Source organism: Tarenaya hassleriana, unplaced genomic scaffold, assembly GCF_000463585.1.
Source record: "Tarenaya hassleriana unplaced genomic scaffold, ASM46358v1 Cleome22, whole genome shotgun sequence".
In the NCBI taxonomy this organism is placed as follows: Eukaryota; Viridiplantae; Streptophyta; class Magnoliopsida; order Brassicales; family Cleomaceae; genus Tarenaya; species Tarenaya hassleriana.
Genome location: NW_010965541.1, coordinates 2148859 through 2163540, shown reverse-complemented (window position 1 = coordinate 2163540; position 14682 = coordinate 2148859). Strand labels below are relative to the sequence as shown.

The following is a 14682-nucleotide window of genomic DNA, read 5'->3' as shown; positions in this document are numbered from 1 at the left end:
AAAAAAAAAATTAAAAAAATATTTGATAGAGGACGGTACAGACAGTTGGGGATTACGGCGGAGGGATCGCGATCTCCGCCGTGACCGGCCTTGATGAGGCCGCCGCCATTGTCGAGCACGACGACGGTTGACATGAGGGATTTTACCCAAAATGTCCGTAAGAACCCTCGAGTAAAAATTTCAGAAGCGTTTCTCAAATGTCGATAATACCCTTAACGAAACCGTATCAACACAAATGAGATGAGACCCCTTTTGGGTATAAAAATATCAACCGGCGCTTTGACAGGTGAAGGTTTATGATAATTTTTATTTGTTTTGTAATTTAAAGAATACGTTATATAGATATAGATATTTTTTTTTGATAATCGGATCTAATGGGTCGAGGATAAGACTAATTTGGGGATCGGAGTAAATCATCTGATAAGAATTATGCTTTTTTTTCTAATTTATAGTTCAAATTCGAAATAAAATAAACGTTTTATATTTTTATTTCACCGATTGAACTATCCAAATTGATAACTATCTTAGATCTAATTGAATCTCTCAAAATGCAAATTGTTTTTAGTACTTCTTAAATTAAATATATAAACTTAATTTTCTTTTAGAAACGCTACAAAAGTCAAGCAAAAGAAAATAAAGCTCATCAGTTTCATCAAGACCGGAAGAAGAGAGGTTGTAGGAGGAGGATTGTAACAATCTCGATTTTCAATTATAGATTCGGATTCTCACAAAAGAGTATATATATAAAGGCCGATAATGGGGAATTGAAGATCGAAGTCGGAAAGGTGAAAGAGGAAATTAAATTTTTTAAGACGGAAGTTGTAGTTAAAGAAATATTGGAAAATTATATGAAAGTAGTTGTTTTCATTATTATTATTATTATTAATCCCGTAAGTTTAAATGTACACATAACATATTAGAATTATTCCTTTCATAACAAATATAATTTTTCATACAATAAAAATATAAAATATAGCAATGTGTAAACTCAAATTTCATGTTATCATAACGCTAGATCCAAATTATGACTACATGAATTGAGTATAGGGATAGGTATTTCCGTACTCAATTTGATTCTTTCAATTTTATAAAAATATATACCAATTAATTATTATATTATATTTGGTTTGATTTCGGTTCAGATTTTTATTTAAAAAATTAGATTTTTTTAAAAAAATTAATTTTTCAGATTTTTTAAAAATTCAATTTGGTTCGATTCTGGAAAATAGTACCATATTTTTTAATTCGATACGGTTCATTTCCGAAAAGTTGTACAAAAAAATAATACCATATTTTTTAATTTGATACGGTTCATTTCAAAAAAATTGTACCAAAATGCCCACTAGACGTTATTTGAGCTAGAGGTGGGTATTCGATTCGGTTAATTTGGTTATTAATTGAACCGAACCGAATAAAAATATTTCGATTCTTAACCAAACCGAGTCAAATAACCGATTGGTTACGATTTTTCAAAACCCGAAATAACCGAATCTAAACCGAACCGATTAAAAAATATTAACCGTTTGGTTATGAATTTTTAAAATTCGAAATAACCGAACCGGACTGAACTGTTTATATATATTTATATACATATATGAATATGTGTATTCTTATTTAATCATTATTTTATTATATTTTAAACGTATTTTATCATTTTTATTATTGTTTTTAAAGTTTGGCGTGATATAAAGATTAGAAAAATGGTCTTTATTTATTTAATAGTTTTATATCAAAATATGAATTTAGATATTATTATTTTATATGTTAAAATAATTATTATAATATTTTATATTATATTTTATTTGAATATTTTTTAATGATAAATGAATTGATTTTTTTAATATTATAACCAAACTAAAACCGAACCGAATTTTTATTTGGTTATAATTTGGTTATAGTTTTAAATAGAAAAAACCGAGCCGAACCGAACTGAAATCGAACCGAATAAAATTAATTGACTGTTTGGTTATGAGTTTTCATAACTCGAAATAATCAAACCGAAATAACCGTAACCGATTAACCCGGAATCAACCGTTTGCTAACCTCTAATTTGAGCTATCAAACTTTCTTTTAAATAAAAGATATTTCATAAATACAAATTTAAGAAGAATATTTTTTTTTGTCAAAATTTAAGAACAATATTTACTGCCTTCAAAGTTCAAACTCTAACCGCACAGATCTGGAAATTGCTTTACTATTTGTTTCTATAGAATATTTAAGTTGTGGATTCCTTCATCTTTTGGACAAATTCGCAATCCACATTTTTTTTTTCGTGATGTTATTCAAAACCCCTAATAAATACAGATGCACATTTAATCTTCACCTAAAAATTAAGTGAGATTATACTATACCATGAGGTGGTCCACATTTTTTTTCGTGATGTTATTCATTATCAAAACCCCTAATAAATACAGACGCACATCCAATCTTCACCTAAATTAAGTGAGAGTATACATATGGTAATTTTTATTGTAAAACCATTTATCCTTTAATTATAATATTAATAATATAAAAAAAACACCACTTCGAGCATAATTATGTCGGCGTTTTTTTAACGTTCATACGTCGAGCACTTCAGACAAAATTCCTGTAAATCCAAACCCAATGAAAAAGGCTGAGTTATATTTATTAATAGGAATTTAAAAATTAGATTCATATTTCAGAATAAACAAAGAAATAATTGTAAAAGAAAAATCACCTTGATTCTTGACCGTCCGATCATAAGAAGTCCTACGTCGGCAAGCGATGCAGACGTTATCCACCGTCCGATTGAAGCGGCTCTTCCAAATGCTCTTCTTTCTCCATCTCTTAACGGGAGGCCAACCCGCCAATTTCTTCCTATGTATTTTCGATAACCGGTCTAATATATTAGACGTAGCAAAACCAAACCGGAAAAAACCAAATGGATTTCGATAAAATCCAATCGAAACCAAATCAAGTTTGAATCTTTGTCAGCATTTTCTCCAAATCAAATTAATGGAACGAATAAATTCGCGTTTGCGTTCATAATTTGTCCGAATCAAATTGAGATAAATAATATTTAAAATTTGACCCAATAATCGAATAATTCCAATAAAACCTTCTTGTAACAATTTTATGAAAAGATAAAAAAAAAAAAACAAAAACACCTACTTGGTGGGATAACAGGAAATGGAACAAGCTTTGGGTACAACATTGCCTTTAGGGTCATCGTCGTCTTCATCGGGTTGTTTCGCATCCCATCGGAGAAGAGACATTTCCGCCGCCGGCGCCGCCGCAGATGACGGCTCCCTGAGGCGGCGTTTCTCGCTGGAGATGGTAGCTCCGTACAACTCCGCCGAGGGAAAATTGTCCAGTTCCATCGTCTTCTCTGACGTGACCTCACTCTCTCTCTCACTGTGTGTATACGTGTGTATATATAATATATATGTATACATGCGTGCGTGTGTGTATATAGAGAGAGAGACACGTATACACACAGATTACATGTGTGGGTAGAGAGATGATGATGTCTTTGTCCAACGTTTGGTGCACAAGAGAGACCACAAAATATCTCTCTGTCTAGTGTAACTTTTATGGGGTTAATTGCTGAAAACAAATAAACATGGAAGAGATCATGGCTGGACGTTTGGTATACGGTTCCGGTTCGGTTTATGAATAGTAAGTTCGATTTTTTCGATTTTATATCACCGATTATTATATTATATTCGATTGATTCAATTTCATTTTTATTAAAAAAAATAGTTTTTGGGATTTTATTTAAAATTCGGTTCGATTCAATTCCAAAAAATATGATTTTCTAAAAAAAAATATCATTCGAAAATTTTGAACGGTTCAATCAAAAAAATAACATATTTTTCGGTTTGACACGGTTCGAGTCTAAAGAACCGTACCGAAATGCTACTCCTAGAAGAGACTATAAAACTAAGATATTATTAAAAAAAAAGGTTTGAAAAGTTATACCGAATTTTATACCATAAAAATGCAATTGTACAATGTGAGATTAAGATGTGATAGTTATCCATTCCACGGAGACGTGGAATCATATCATATACGATGATATATCCTTTTTACAAAAAACTTGTATACATTTCAAACGGAACAAACTTTCAATTTCCCAGAGGTAAATGATTTTAATGTGATGAAACCATATTAGATCCTTGAACTAACACAGTGGTTATTTTTGAATTTTGATTCTTATATTTTTTGGATTTAGGTTTTCCATTTTAGAAAAATAATATTTATTTGTTTTTTTTATAATAAATGGATTTTTTTTGTTTAGATTCGATTTGAATTCGTTTTCTTAAAAATATCAAATTGTTTAGTTATTTTTATATTCGTTTTAAATTTGATTTGGGTTAAATTTATCGGTTTTAAATAAAATACAGACAGATTAATATGATTTGATTTAAATATAATTATGTCTTTTTCAGTTTTTGGTAAGTTCGCTTTTGTGTAAAAAGAATGAAAATGATGAACCTTAAAATACAAGGATAATATTTCTTTCAATATATATATATATATATATATATATATATATTGATTAAGTATATTAATATAGGACTTTCAAAACATTTGTACAAAAATAGAAAAAAGAATAAATAAAAGAGGGAGAGAGAGGCGTGGGGGGGAAGAGGGGAAAGGGGGACAAGAAAAGAAGAAGTGTTGTTTTCTGTGTTTTGCTTTCGGCCGACCCTTTTGTCTTTTTGTTCCCTCCCCTTTGATATATATGTGCTGTGGGGGCATGAGCTAGTAATTATCTTTCACTTAAAAATTAATTTTTTATTTCTTTCAAAGTATATACTATAATATGAGGAAGTGGATGCATATATGGAGCTTATTTTATTTTTATGAGTGTGGTAAAATATATTTATTGTTTTAAAAAACGTTAGATTTGAAATCCTTTTATCTCAATTTATTAAAATAGAACAACCGATAAATTTATCTATGAATTTATTAATTGATGTATTTTAGCTAAAGTTTTAAAATTCATATATTTTATAATATTTTAATAGATTGATGGATTTATAAATCACATGATTATATATAAATCCAATCCTTGGAATTAAAATAAACAATTTTCGGATCACTTTTAAATCGGATAAATTATCTAAGGATTGGCTAAAAAATGGAGGTAGGTAATCACAGTCCACCCACCACTAAATAGATACACACCAATTCAATAACTGCGGCCTCACTGTCTATCTTTGATAGATAAGGACGCACCCGCACGCTCACTTGTCTTTGCTCCCAAATCTAATTATATGTATATATTGTTTGTATTATTATATATATATATATATATATTATATAAATTTATAAATTTCTTTCTTAACTTGATCATCTTAATTACTGTTCTATGAATTATAAAAGACGATTCACACTTTTAGGGATTTTAGTAGATAATTTTATCGAATTCTTCCTAGAGCAGTTGTAGCTTACGATAAATACTTTAATATATATTAATATTTGGTAATTAATATATAAAGGACGAATTTATCCTTTTTTTTTCTTAATATATTCATTCTTTATGAGATTAAAATTTAACTATCAGTATAAAATAGAAGTGAACTTATTATAATAAAGTAACCAAATGATATTAAATTTTTTTTAGGGTAATCTGTATATTTAAATCTGTTCATTGCAATTGCAACAGTTTCAAATGAAATCTCTTCGTTGATTAAGTTAAAAAAAAAAATTAAAAAAATATTTTAAAAAACCAGAAAAAGAATTCGGGTTTGAAGTTGAAATGGGCCTAAGAAAAAGCCCAATAGAATCCGTGAGGTCCTTGACAATTGACCTAACGTATTTAGACGCTTATCTTTTCCACAGAGATAAAACAACATTGTCACTTTGCCCTCTTTGTTTTTCCCCCGAAGGTCCAATTAGCCTATCGGGTTCTCAAGCCCAAATCCCTATCTCTCTCTCTCTCTGATTCTTCGATCGGATCCGATCCGCCGTCTCCGCCGTGCCGGAGATTCTCCTTTCACCTCCGGTTACCTTCTGGGATCTAATTTTCCTCCGTCGGCTTTCTTCTCGCAGGTACAATTACAGAAACCCTAAACCTAGATTCAATTTCGTATCTGCTCCATTGTTTTTTTTCTCTTTTTCGTTGAACTTTTTAGGGGCTTTTTGCTGCTTTCACGCTTGATTTTTTTCCCTCCAGAATTCCTCCTTATCGGAGAATTTTATTTATCTTAATTCGTGATGGATTCCGTAATTTTGTTGCTCGAGTAGAGAGTGCAAGCATAGGTCCGATCTGTTCGTGAATAGTTCGAATCTCTATAAGGCTTGTTCTGTACACAATTCCTGTACGGATGTTGTTTCGTATGAACGTCGGTTTCTACTCCGAAAATTTTCCTCTTTGTGCTCTGCTATCGTTTGCTGTGAATTTGCAGCCAAGCCATACCTAGGAAAAGTTCATTAGTGGTTTAGGAGCGAAGTTTGAAAATTTTTACGACTCGTCGTGGAGGCAAATTCAATTTTTAAAAAGTTTCAGCCGATCGTGTATATAAGTTTACTCGGGTCCGTCATAAACGCATTTGAGGCCGATCTCGTGAGGATCGATTTCATGTCTGTCCTGAGTCTTCATCTTAACCTGGGCTCTTCCTTTTCGTTTTGCAGCCCATGTTCGATCCGAGTCTCAGGTCCTAATAAACTCCAGATCTGTTTTTTATTTCTTCATCTCCCTTTCGGACTTTTGGATTTTCTTTGGTGGGTTCGTTGCAGCACGTGGGTCTTTGGTTCGGTAGCGGGTGAAATACCAATTTTATCCCTCATCATTATTATTGCACGATTATATTCTTATTTCTCGTGGGCCTGTTCGCGTTGGGCCTTAGGTTAGGCCCAGCATTACAAATATATGTTGCTATGATTCTTTGTTTTTGTGTGGGTGACTTCCATGTTTATTACGATTCTGAATTTGAACCGAAGCGCTAAAACTGTGTAATTGGCTGTCCAAGGACAAAAAGGAAACAACAGAAAATGATGGTTTCTTGGTCTTTATCGTGTTTTGACCACCTCAGTCAATTCCATTGTCGTTCTTCTTCTTCTAGTTTGATTCGAAGATTTGCCATAGTTGATATTTAATCTGGTCATTGTGTTGTCTTTCATGTGGTCTGGTTTATTGATTCCTTTTTGTTTTTTTGGTTTCCCTCCTTACCAGAGGAGTTAAGATCAAGAAGACGTCTGACGAGATGGAAACAGCTATTGAGGTCTACAATCATGATGAGATGGTAACCCCAGAAACACAACCGAGCAAGCGTCGGAAAAAGAAGTCAATGGTGTGGGAGCACTTCACTATTGAGACAGTAAGTCCTGGATGCAGAAGGGCATGTTGCAATGGATGTAAACAGAGCTTTGCTTACAGCAATGGTTCGAAAGTTGCGGGTACCAGCCATCTCAAGCGACACATTGCCAAGGGGACGTGCCCTGCGCTTTTACATCCCCTCGAGAATAACCAGCTTACGCCATACACCCCCAAGAGCGATACACCGAGAAGGCGGTACCGAACCTCCGGCTCTACCTATGTTCTGTTTGATCAGGACCGTTATCGCCGTGAAATCGCCAAGATGATCATTATGCATGATTACCCCCTTCACATGGTTGAACATCCAGGGTTCATCTCCTTTGTCCAGAGTCTTCAGCCTCGCTCTGAGATGGTGAGTTTCAACACTGTTCAAGGAGATTGTGTCGCAACTTATCTTGCGGAAAAGCAGAATGTCATGAAATATCTCGAGGGCGTTCCTGGGCGGTTTGGCCTTACCTTGGACTTCTGGACTTCGAAGCAAACTCTATCGTACGTGTTTATAACTGGTCACTTCATTGACAGTGATTGGAACTTGCAGAAAAAGCTTCTCAATGTCGTGATGGAACCGTATCCGGATTCCGACTCTGCTTTGAGTCTTGCTGTTTCTTCTTGCCTTGCTGATTGGGGTCTTGAGGGAAAGCTGTTTTGTGTTACCTTAAACTATCCTGTTAGTAAAGTCGCCCTCGAGAATCTCAGACCTCTACTCTGCATCAAGAATACGAATATTCTCGACGGTCAGTTGTTAATCGGGAATTGTGTTGCCCGTACATTTAGCAGCCTTGCAAAAGATGTGATTGTTCAAGGAAAAGACGTGATCAAGAAGATCCGCGATAGTGTGAAGTATGTGAAAACTTCAGAATCGCGTGAGGAGAAGTTCCTTGAACTTAAGCAACACCTCCAAGTTCCTACCGAGTTGATACTTTCCCTCGATGATCAAACTCAATGGAACACGACATATCTGATGCTCGTGGCTGCTTCAGAGTTAAAGGAGGTGTTCTCGTGCTTAGACACCGCTGATCCTGACTACAAACAAGTTCCATCAGCTGAAGACTGGAGGCAGGCCGAGACCCTTTGCACGTTCTTGAAGCCTCTTTATGATGCGGTATACGTTCTTCAATCTACTGACAACCCAACTTCGGTTACGTTCTTCCACGAAATCTGGAAGACGCAGGCAGATCTCTCCCGTGTGATTGCGGGTGAAGATCCTTACATGGGTGGCCTTGCTAAAACCATGAAAGAGAAGATCGACAAGTACTGGAGAGATTGTAGCTTGGTTTTGGCCATGGCTGTGGTCATGGATCCTCGGTTCAAGATGAAGCTCGTGGAGTTCAGTTTCTCGAAAATATTCGGGGAAGACGCCCCGAAGAATATCAAAACCGTGGATGATGGGATTCATGAGCTCTTTAACGAGTACATCGCTCTTCCTTTGCCACTCACCCCGACTTACGCCGAAGGCGGTGGGGGAGACCCGAAACCGGATGGATTGATAGACTTTGACATGTACATTATGGAGACGACTGGACAGAATCTGAAGTCGGAGTTAGACCAATACCTGGATGAGACGCTGTTACCGCGTGTTCAGGAGTTCGATGTGTTGGACTGGTGGAAACAGAACAAGCTTAAATACCCGACGCTTTCGAAGATGGCCCGAGATATACTATCAATTCCCGTGTCGGCTGCAGCTTTAGGCTATGTATTCGACATGGAACCGAGAGAGATGGACGATTACAAGACGTCGCTGAGGCCAGAGACGGTTGAAGCTCTGATTTGTGCCAAGGAATGGATTCAGAGTGAGGCTTTTGCTGCTCAATCCGCAAATGATAGTTCCTTATGACTGAAAACTGTTTATTCTCTAATTTTGTGCCTTTGGTCTGGAACCAAAAACTCAGTGTGAATTTGCATTAGGATTCCCCTCTTTTTTAGATTTTTACCGTAACGAACTTTTACCCTCTGTGGCCGTGTAACTTATTTCCGTTCTGATATGAGAGTTTGATGCCTTTGAGAAATACAGAAGAAATATTATCAGAAGCTGAAGGCAAAATTGACAACAATGGGCAAAAATGGTTTTTTTTGTTTGTTTGTTTTGCTAAATCGGTCAAAGTGTACTGATAACAATGTGGCAGAAAAGGGTTTTGGTTTGTGGTGCTAAACCGGTCAGTGAACCGATAACAATGTGGCAAAATGGGTTTTGGTTTGTTGTGCTAAACCGGTCAGTGAATCGAAAGATTCGAAACGCGTGATACCAAATTGCAGTTGTGAAAAGTTTCTTTTAAGCGTTGTCGTCTGTGGTGCCTTTAAAAATCTAACTCGGAGGAGTAGTTTGAGTGCAACGGACTAAGAATATTCTGGAGATTCCAAGAATTTTGGAATCTAAGACAAGTCTACTAACAGTGCATCTCCAAACTTCTCGGAGACCTCCCCTCCGAAAGGAAATTATGATGTTATCTAAAAACACATCATGAAAAAAAAAGGTGGACAAACTTTTTTTTTTTTGGTTAAATGTGAATGTTCTATTAAATATCTTAAATATCCAGCCTAGTGTCGGCTATTTACACAAAAAGGTAAATACAACAGCCATTAAACTGAGCACAAGGTGGACAAACTTTTGGAACCTACTGCTCTAAATTTTAGTTATAATAGAATTGTATACCATATAATAGAATTTAGTTGTTTTTTTTTTGTTTGGTCACAATTTTTAGATTTTATTGTACCGTAAAAATACCATGGAATGAAAACTAAAAAAAGATATATGAAAATTATTTTTCTTTACTTTTTTGACACATGTGATTAGTATTTATTTGGCTAATCAACGAACAATTCAATCGATCAAATATAAATCGAATTTCATATAAAAATCGAATTCTTATAATTTTCTAAAATCAATTCGAAATGATTTGAACCAAATAAAAAATAACTAAAAAAATCAGAATTTTTTTTGTCAAGTTAAATTTCGGAGACCATTAAAAAGATTAACACCATTAATAGATGGGTAAAAATCTGATTGAGATATCAACAGTTAAAATTTAACTTCATATAAAACCTAATTCGAAAAATTAATTATGTCCATTCTATAGATTTTGAATTAAAAAAAAAGCCAGTGAAACTTATTTTAGAGTTACATTCTACAAAAGGACCTCATTTCGAACATCTAAAAAGAACAACGTCCCGACCCTTAGACACTTTTAAGACAAAGTCTCCGAGTACACTTTGATCTTTCTTGTAGTCTCTGTATTTTCTGAACAATTATATCTGCAGATTATTCAGCTACTGGAAACAAAGCATACAATGGAATCTGCAGCGGTAAAAAGTGAAAACTGAAGAGAGGGTAAGAAAATTTAAAAAAAACACACACACCAAATGTTTCAATTCAGACGCGTGATGAAACACTATTCTGTAACTATGACATGATGAATATAACATAACACAAAGCTTCAGTATAACACTATCTATCCATCTATCTATCTGTCTATCAATACATCACTTTCTCGCTTCTGCTTTGTTGGGGCAGTGAGATGGATCATGGTTTCTCAAAATGCTCTCTCCAAAATTTCAACAATCTCTGAGCTGTGAAGGGATGATGGATGGATGGACCCTCAATCTAGCTTCACCGAAGAGAACAGGTAGTGTACGAACCAGAAGGAAGAAAGGAAACCGACAGTACCTGTCGCGAACATGATGGCAAGAACCATCAACAACGAATAACCGAGGTAAAGAGTAGCTGAGACGGGGCCACTTAGGCTTTTCAGGTCAAAGACGAGATAGTTTATGGAATATATGAAGATGTAGATGGCGACTGAGCCTGAAGCGAAGAAGGACTTCCACCACCATTTCCAGTCTTCCGAGCACAGATGCATGTAGGTCAACACTAGGGACACCTCAGCGCAAACCACCACTAGAAGGATCAGGACGATGAAGAGGAACCCAAAAACGTAGTAGACACGGCCCATCCAGATGCTGGACATGATGAAGAAAAGCTCGATGAAGAGGGTTCCAAAGGGAAGAGTTCCGGCCCCGAGGACAAGAAGCCATGATGGGTATTTCTGGGCAGGGATTTCTCGGGGAATTTGATTGGTTCGAACTGGGTATTCGATGTGAGGAGCCTTGGCGCCAAAGTAACCACCGATAAGAGTGAGGGGAACCGAGATGCAAAACCAGAGGAGGAGGAGAATAACAAAGAGAGAAAACGGAATGGCTCCAGTACTATGACTACCCCATAGAAGAAAGTTCAGTGTTGTAAGGATAACAAATGCTATACCCGGGAAAAAGCAAGCAGCTTTCCATGAAACAGATACCCATCCATGGTGATTGCCCCCGCTGATTGTCCTCCAAAGACGAACAGCAACATAACCAGCTGCAATACCAAGAATCATGTAGAACAACAGCATACCCATGATAAGTGCTCCACGAGAAGCTGGTGACATGAACCCAAGAGCAGCAAACAAGATAGTCACAACAGCCATGCCGAGAATCTGAACACCATCACCGACCATGACACACAAGAGAGATGGATTTGATGGAGCGCGGAAAACATCTCCCACGACAAGCTTCCACCCAGACAACTCCTCATTCATCTCCTTGTCAAGCTCTTCATAGCGGGTCAAATCACGCCTAACAGTTCTCAAGAATATCACAAGAACAATGCCAGCCAAGAAAGTGACAACCATAAGAGAGTTCAAGATTGAGAACCAGTGAACCTTAGCTCCTCCCATCTTCAAGTAAGCATCCCATCTAGATGGCCATTTGATATCGCTGAGCTCAAAGCTGACTTCATAGGTAAAGATGATTGACTGGCCTTCCTTGATAGACATAGATACATGGGTGGAATCACATTTGATTGGGCTTGTATACCTGCCATACATTTTCAACTTCTTTGTGGTTCCCGCGTTATGTGCGAAGCTACAAGGAATCACCTCAAACCCAACAACCATATACCCAGGTTCATCTGAGCCCTTCTTCCCAGTTGTTGGAATCATCTGGGCTGCATCCCCAGTACCCATTACACGAGCCACATTTGGATCTTCGTATTTATGGACAAGAACCTTAAACTTTAAGTGGTTGAAAAGGTAGTAAGCGTCTTGAATCTTAATCCCGAGCGGATACCCGGTCCACCTCAAAACAAAGCCATCACTCTTTGTGTGCCGAATAGCAGGCAAATTGTCAAGGATCGGATTAACTTGATACATCTCATCAATCCTCTTCTTCAAGAGCTTGAAAGTATCAGCATTCAGCTTATCAATTCGACACAGGAAGATCTCACTCTCATTGGTGAACATCTTAAACTTATACGGAGAACTCTCGATCCGGTCCCCCATGAGAAGTTCACCAAGATTCTCCGCACTATCTTTAACACCCTCGGGAGGTTTGCAGAAGGGTAAACTGTAATAGCTAAATGGCATCTCCGTTTCGATCGAAGTAAGCGAATTCACTTTTACATTCAATGGATCACCCACTTTATACTTATGGGGATAACTACCAGGAAGATAAAACCCGTATCCCGATTGAACAATCAAGAGTATCGCAAGCACCCAGATACCACATCGACCCATCGAGCTCATATTGGAACAAATTCACAAACAAATACGTCAGATCTGGATGACCCAGATCGGGAAATAACGAGACGAGCACAGATCTTAAACCTTCTCCTCAACAAAAAACGCTTATCAACGACGTGTTGCAGGCACAGAAACAGATTCGAGATGAGGAATCACCTACATGGAGAAGAGAAGATAAATCCGATCTATGAGAACCAACGGCGAAGAACGTAGATCGAAGTGGCGAGTCGCGCGTAGCAAATGACGTGCGCCGAGTTTGGGGTGAGAGCACCGAAGGTTTAAGCAACGTTTCTCGTTCTAAACCCATGGGCCACAGATTATTAAAAAAAAAAAGTTTCCCGGAGTCGGCTACTAACCGATAAGCATGACTTTGCCCCCAAATTTCTGAGTTATTTACGTTTTCTGCCACTAAGTCGTGTAAAATCGCGTTGAACTTTTTGTTGCATGAGCGTCCTAAATAAATATCTTCAAAGTTTTTAAGAAATTCCCCCCAAAAAATATTTGTTTGGAGCAATGTTAACGTTTCTTAGGAAAAATAAGGGCATATACAGATTCTTTCATGTATAATATTAATTTAGTTTTCTTTGTAGTGTGATATCTATATATGGTTTTGGATATGCACATATATAAATTATGAACACAAGGTGTATAATCTAATGATTTTAATAACCAACTGGGTAATTTCAGGAATTTCCAACTGTATTAAGTAACAAAAAAGTATACACAACTTTACAGCAAGTGTTTACATTTGAAACTATGCAGTAAATAACCCAGACCGGGTAAAATGCTATGAGGAGGAACAAAAAATTACCACCATTTTACCTTTTGTACCTGTCTGGTCAGAAGGGAAAACTCACTCATTCATCATCAGTCATTACTTCCATTCCATCCTTGGTGAAATTCTGAGGTTTACTACTTGCAAATGCCAACCATACAACAGTGCCTGTCAAGTAGAAGAATACGGATGGTGCAAATAGAGACATCTACACAAACACCAAACATGTTACAGTTACACTCTGAGCTTTTTCTTCTCCAAATCTGTTGCTGTAACTTTGCAATGGCCATTGTTTTTGGGGGGGAAGAAAGAGAAGCTCAAACTGAAAAGAAACTCGGAGAAAAAAGGGTGTTAGTTAGCAACTTACACTCCATGAATGGGTCGTGTCAAGGAGAAAACCCGTAAGAGCCACTCCTACTATTCCAGGTACTGCCCCGACCGTGTTTGTAATACCCTGAGTTGCAAAATTTCACGATAAAAACATACACCAGGATCAACTGTTTGCAGATTGCAAGATGTGAGTATACAACAGAAAATCTTCTTTTGTTTCAGTTCCACCAAACAAGAACTCTATCGCATGATAGCTTTACATAGCACGGGAACTACATGCACAGTAATAACATAAGAGTCATGCGGTGTGGTGTGTTAGGAATGAAAACAACATTACCAGAAGTATGCTTGCATATTCAGGTGACATGTCCTGATGTGTACAGTAAAGTCCTGGCAAAACATTGAAAAACAACATTACAGTATTCACGTCAGCAAGCTTTTGCCAATCTAAGCACACTTTCTACTTGATAACAGTTCACCGATGATTTGCGAGGAAAGATAGATGAATAAAAAATCTCCTGTCACCTGATAAAGCAAAACTTGATAGGGCCAAGCCACCGGTCAAGAATCCAACTATTTCCCATGGTGGTAATCCAAGATCCACAGATGAAAGCGACATACATACAGCGGGAGACATGAACGCAATGGTTTGACAGATCTTCCGAACCTACATGACAAATTCCCAAAGAATTTATAGAACAAAGTGCTTTGTAACAGATTGATCTAGGGAAAAGGCA

At 36.6% G+C, this 14682-nt stretch overlaps 5 protein-coding genes across 6 annotated transcripts in view; 1 reads left to right on the top strand and 4 right to left on the bottom strand.

Annotated features, from left to right (window-relative positions):
* Positions 1-271, bottom strand: part of LOC104815099 (actin-related protein 6) — a 2812-nt gene extending 2541 nt beyond the window's left edge. Inside the window, exon 1 of the mRNA XM_010543414.2 lies at positions 107-271. Within this exon, the coding sequence (XP_010541716.1) occupies positions 107-134 (28 nt within the window). The 5' untranslated portion in view covers positions 135-271. The remainder of the gene's footprint in view (positions 1-106) is intronic.
* A 2047-nt stretch (positions 272-2318) lies between these two features.
* Positions 2319-3529, bottom strand: LOC104815098. The gene is made up of 3 exons (XM_010543413.2): positions 3133-3529; positions 2699-2838; positions 2319-2587 (listed from the first exon to the last, which is right to left on the bottom strand). The coding sequence occupies exons 1-3, from the start codon at positions 3414-3416 to the stop codon at positions 2559-2561; spliced, it is 453 nt and encodes a 150-aa protein (XP_010541715.1). The 5' UTR covers positions 3417-3529; the 3' UTR covers positions 2319-2558.
* A 2305-nt stretch (positions 3530-5834) lies between these two features.
* On the top strand, positions 5835-9275 carry LOC104815097 (zinc finger BED domain-containing protein DAYSLEEPER-like). 2 transcript variants are annotated; one of them, XM_010543411.1, is made up of 3 exons: positions 5835-6021; positions 6604-6626; positions 7145-9275. In XM_010543411.1, the coding sequence occupies exons 2-3, from the start codon at positions 6607-6609 to the stop codon at positions 9120-9122; spliced, it is 1998 nt and encodes a 665-aa protein (XP_010541713.1). In that variant the 5' UTR covers positions 5835-6021; positions 6604-6606; the 3' UTR covers positions 9123-9275. The 2 variants fall into 2 exon arrangements, with proteins under 2 accessions (XP_010541713.1, XP_010541714.1); XM_010543412.1 differs by lacking the exon at positions 6604-6626.
* Positions 9276-10596: 1321 nt separating this feature from the next.
* Positions 10597-13137, bottom strand: LOC104815096 (transmembrane 9 superfamily member 11-like). The gene has a single exon (XM_019202712.1). The coding sequence runs from the start codon at positions 12841-12843 to the stop codon at positions 10882-10884; it is 1962 nt and encodes a 653-aa protein (XP_019058257.1). The 5' UTR covers positions 12844-13137; the 3' UTR covers positions 10597-10881.
* A 360-nt stretch (positions 13138-13497) lies between these two features.
* LOC104815095 (probable anion transporter 6, chloroplastic) overlaps positions 13498-14682 on the bottom strand; it is a 6590-nt gene continuing 5405 nt past the window's right edge. The window contains exons 12-15 of the mRNA XM_010543410.2: positions 14471-14612; positions 14283-14335; positions 13983-14069; positions 13498-13823 (exon numbers count right to left, since the gene is read on the bottom strand). Of these exons, the coding sequence (XP_010541712.1) occupies positions 13698-13823; positions 13983-14069; positions 14283-14335; positions 14471-14612 (408 nt within the window). The 3' untranslated portion in view covers positions 13498-13697. The remainder of the gene's footprint in view (positions 13824-13982; positions 14070-14282; positions 14336-14470; positions 14613-14682) is intronic.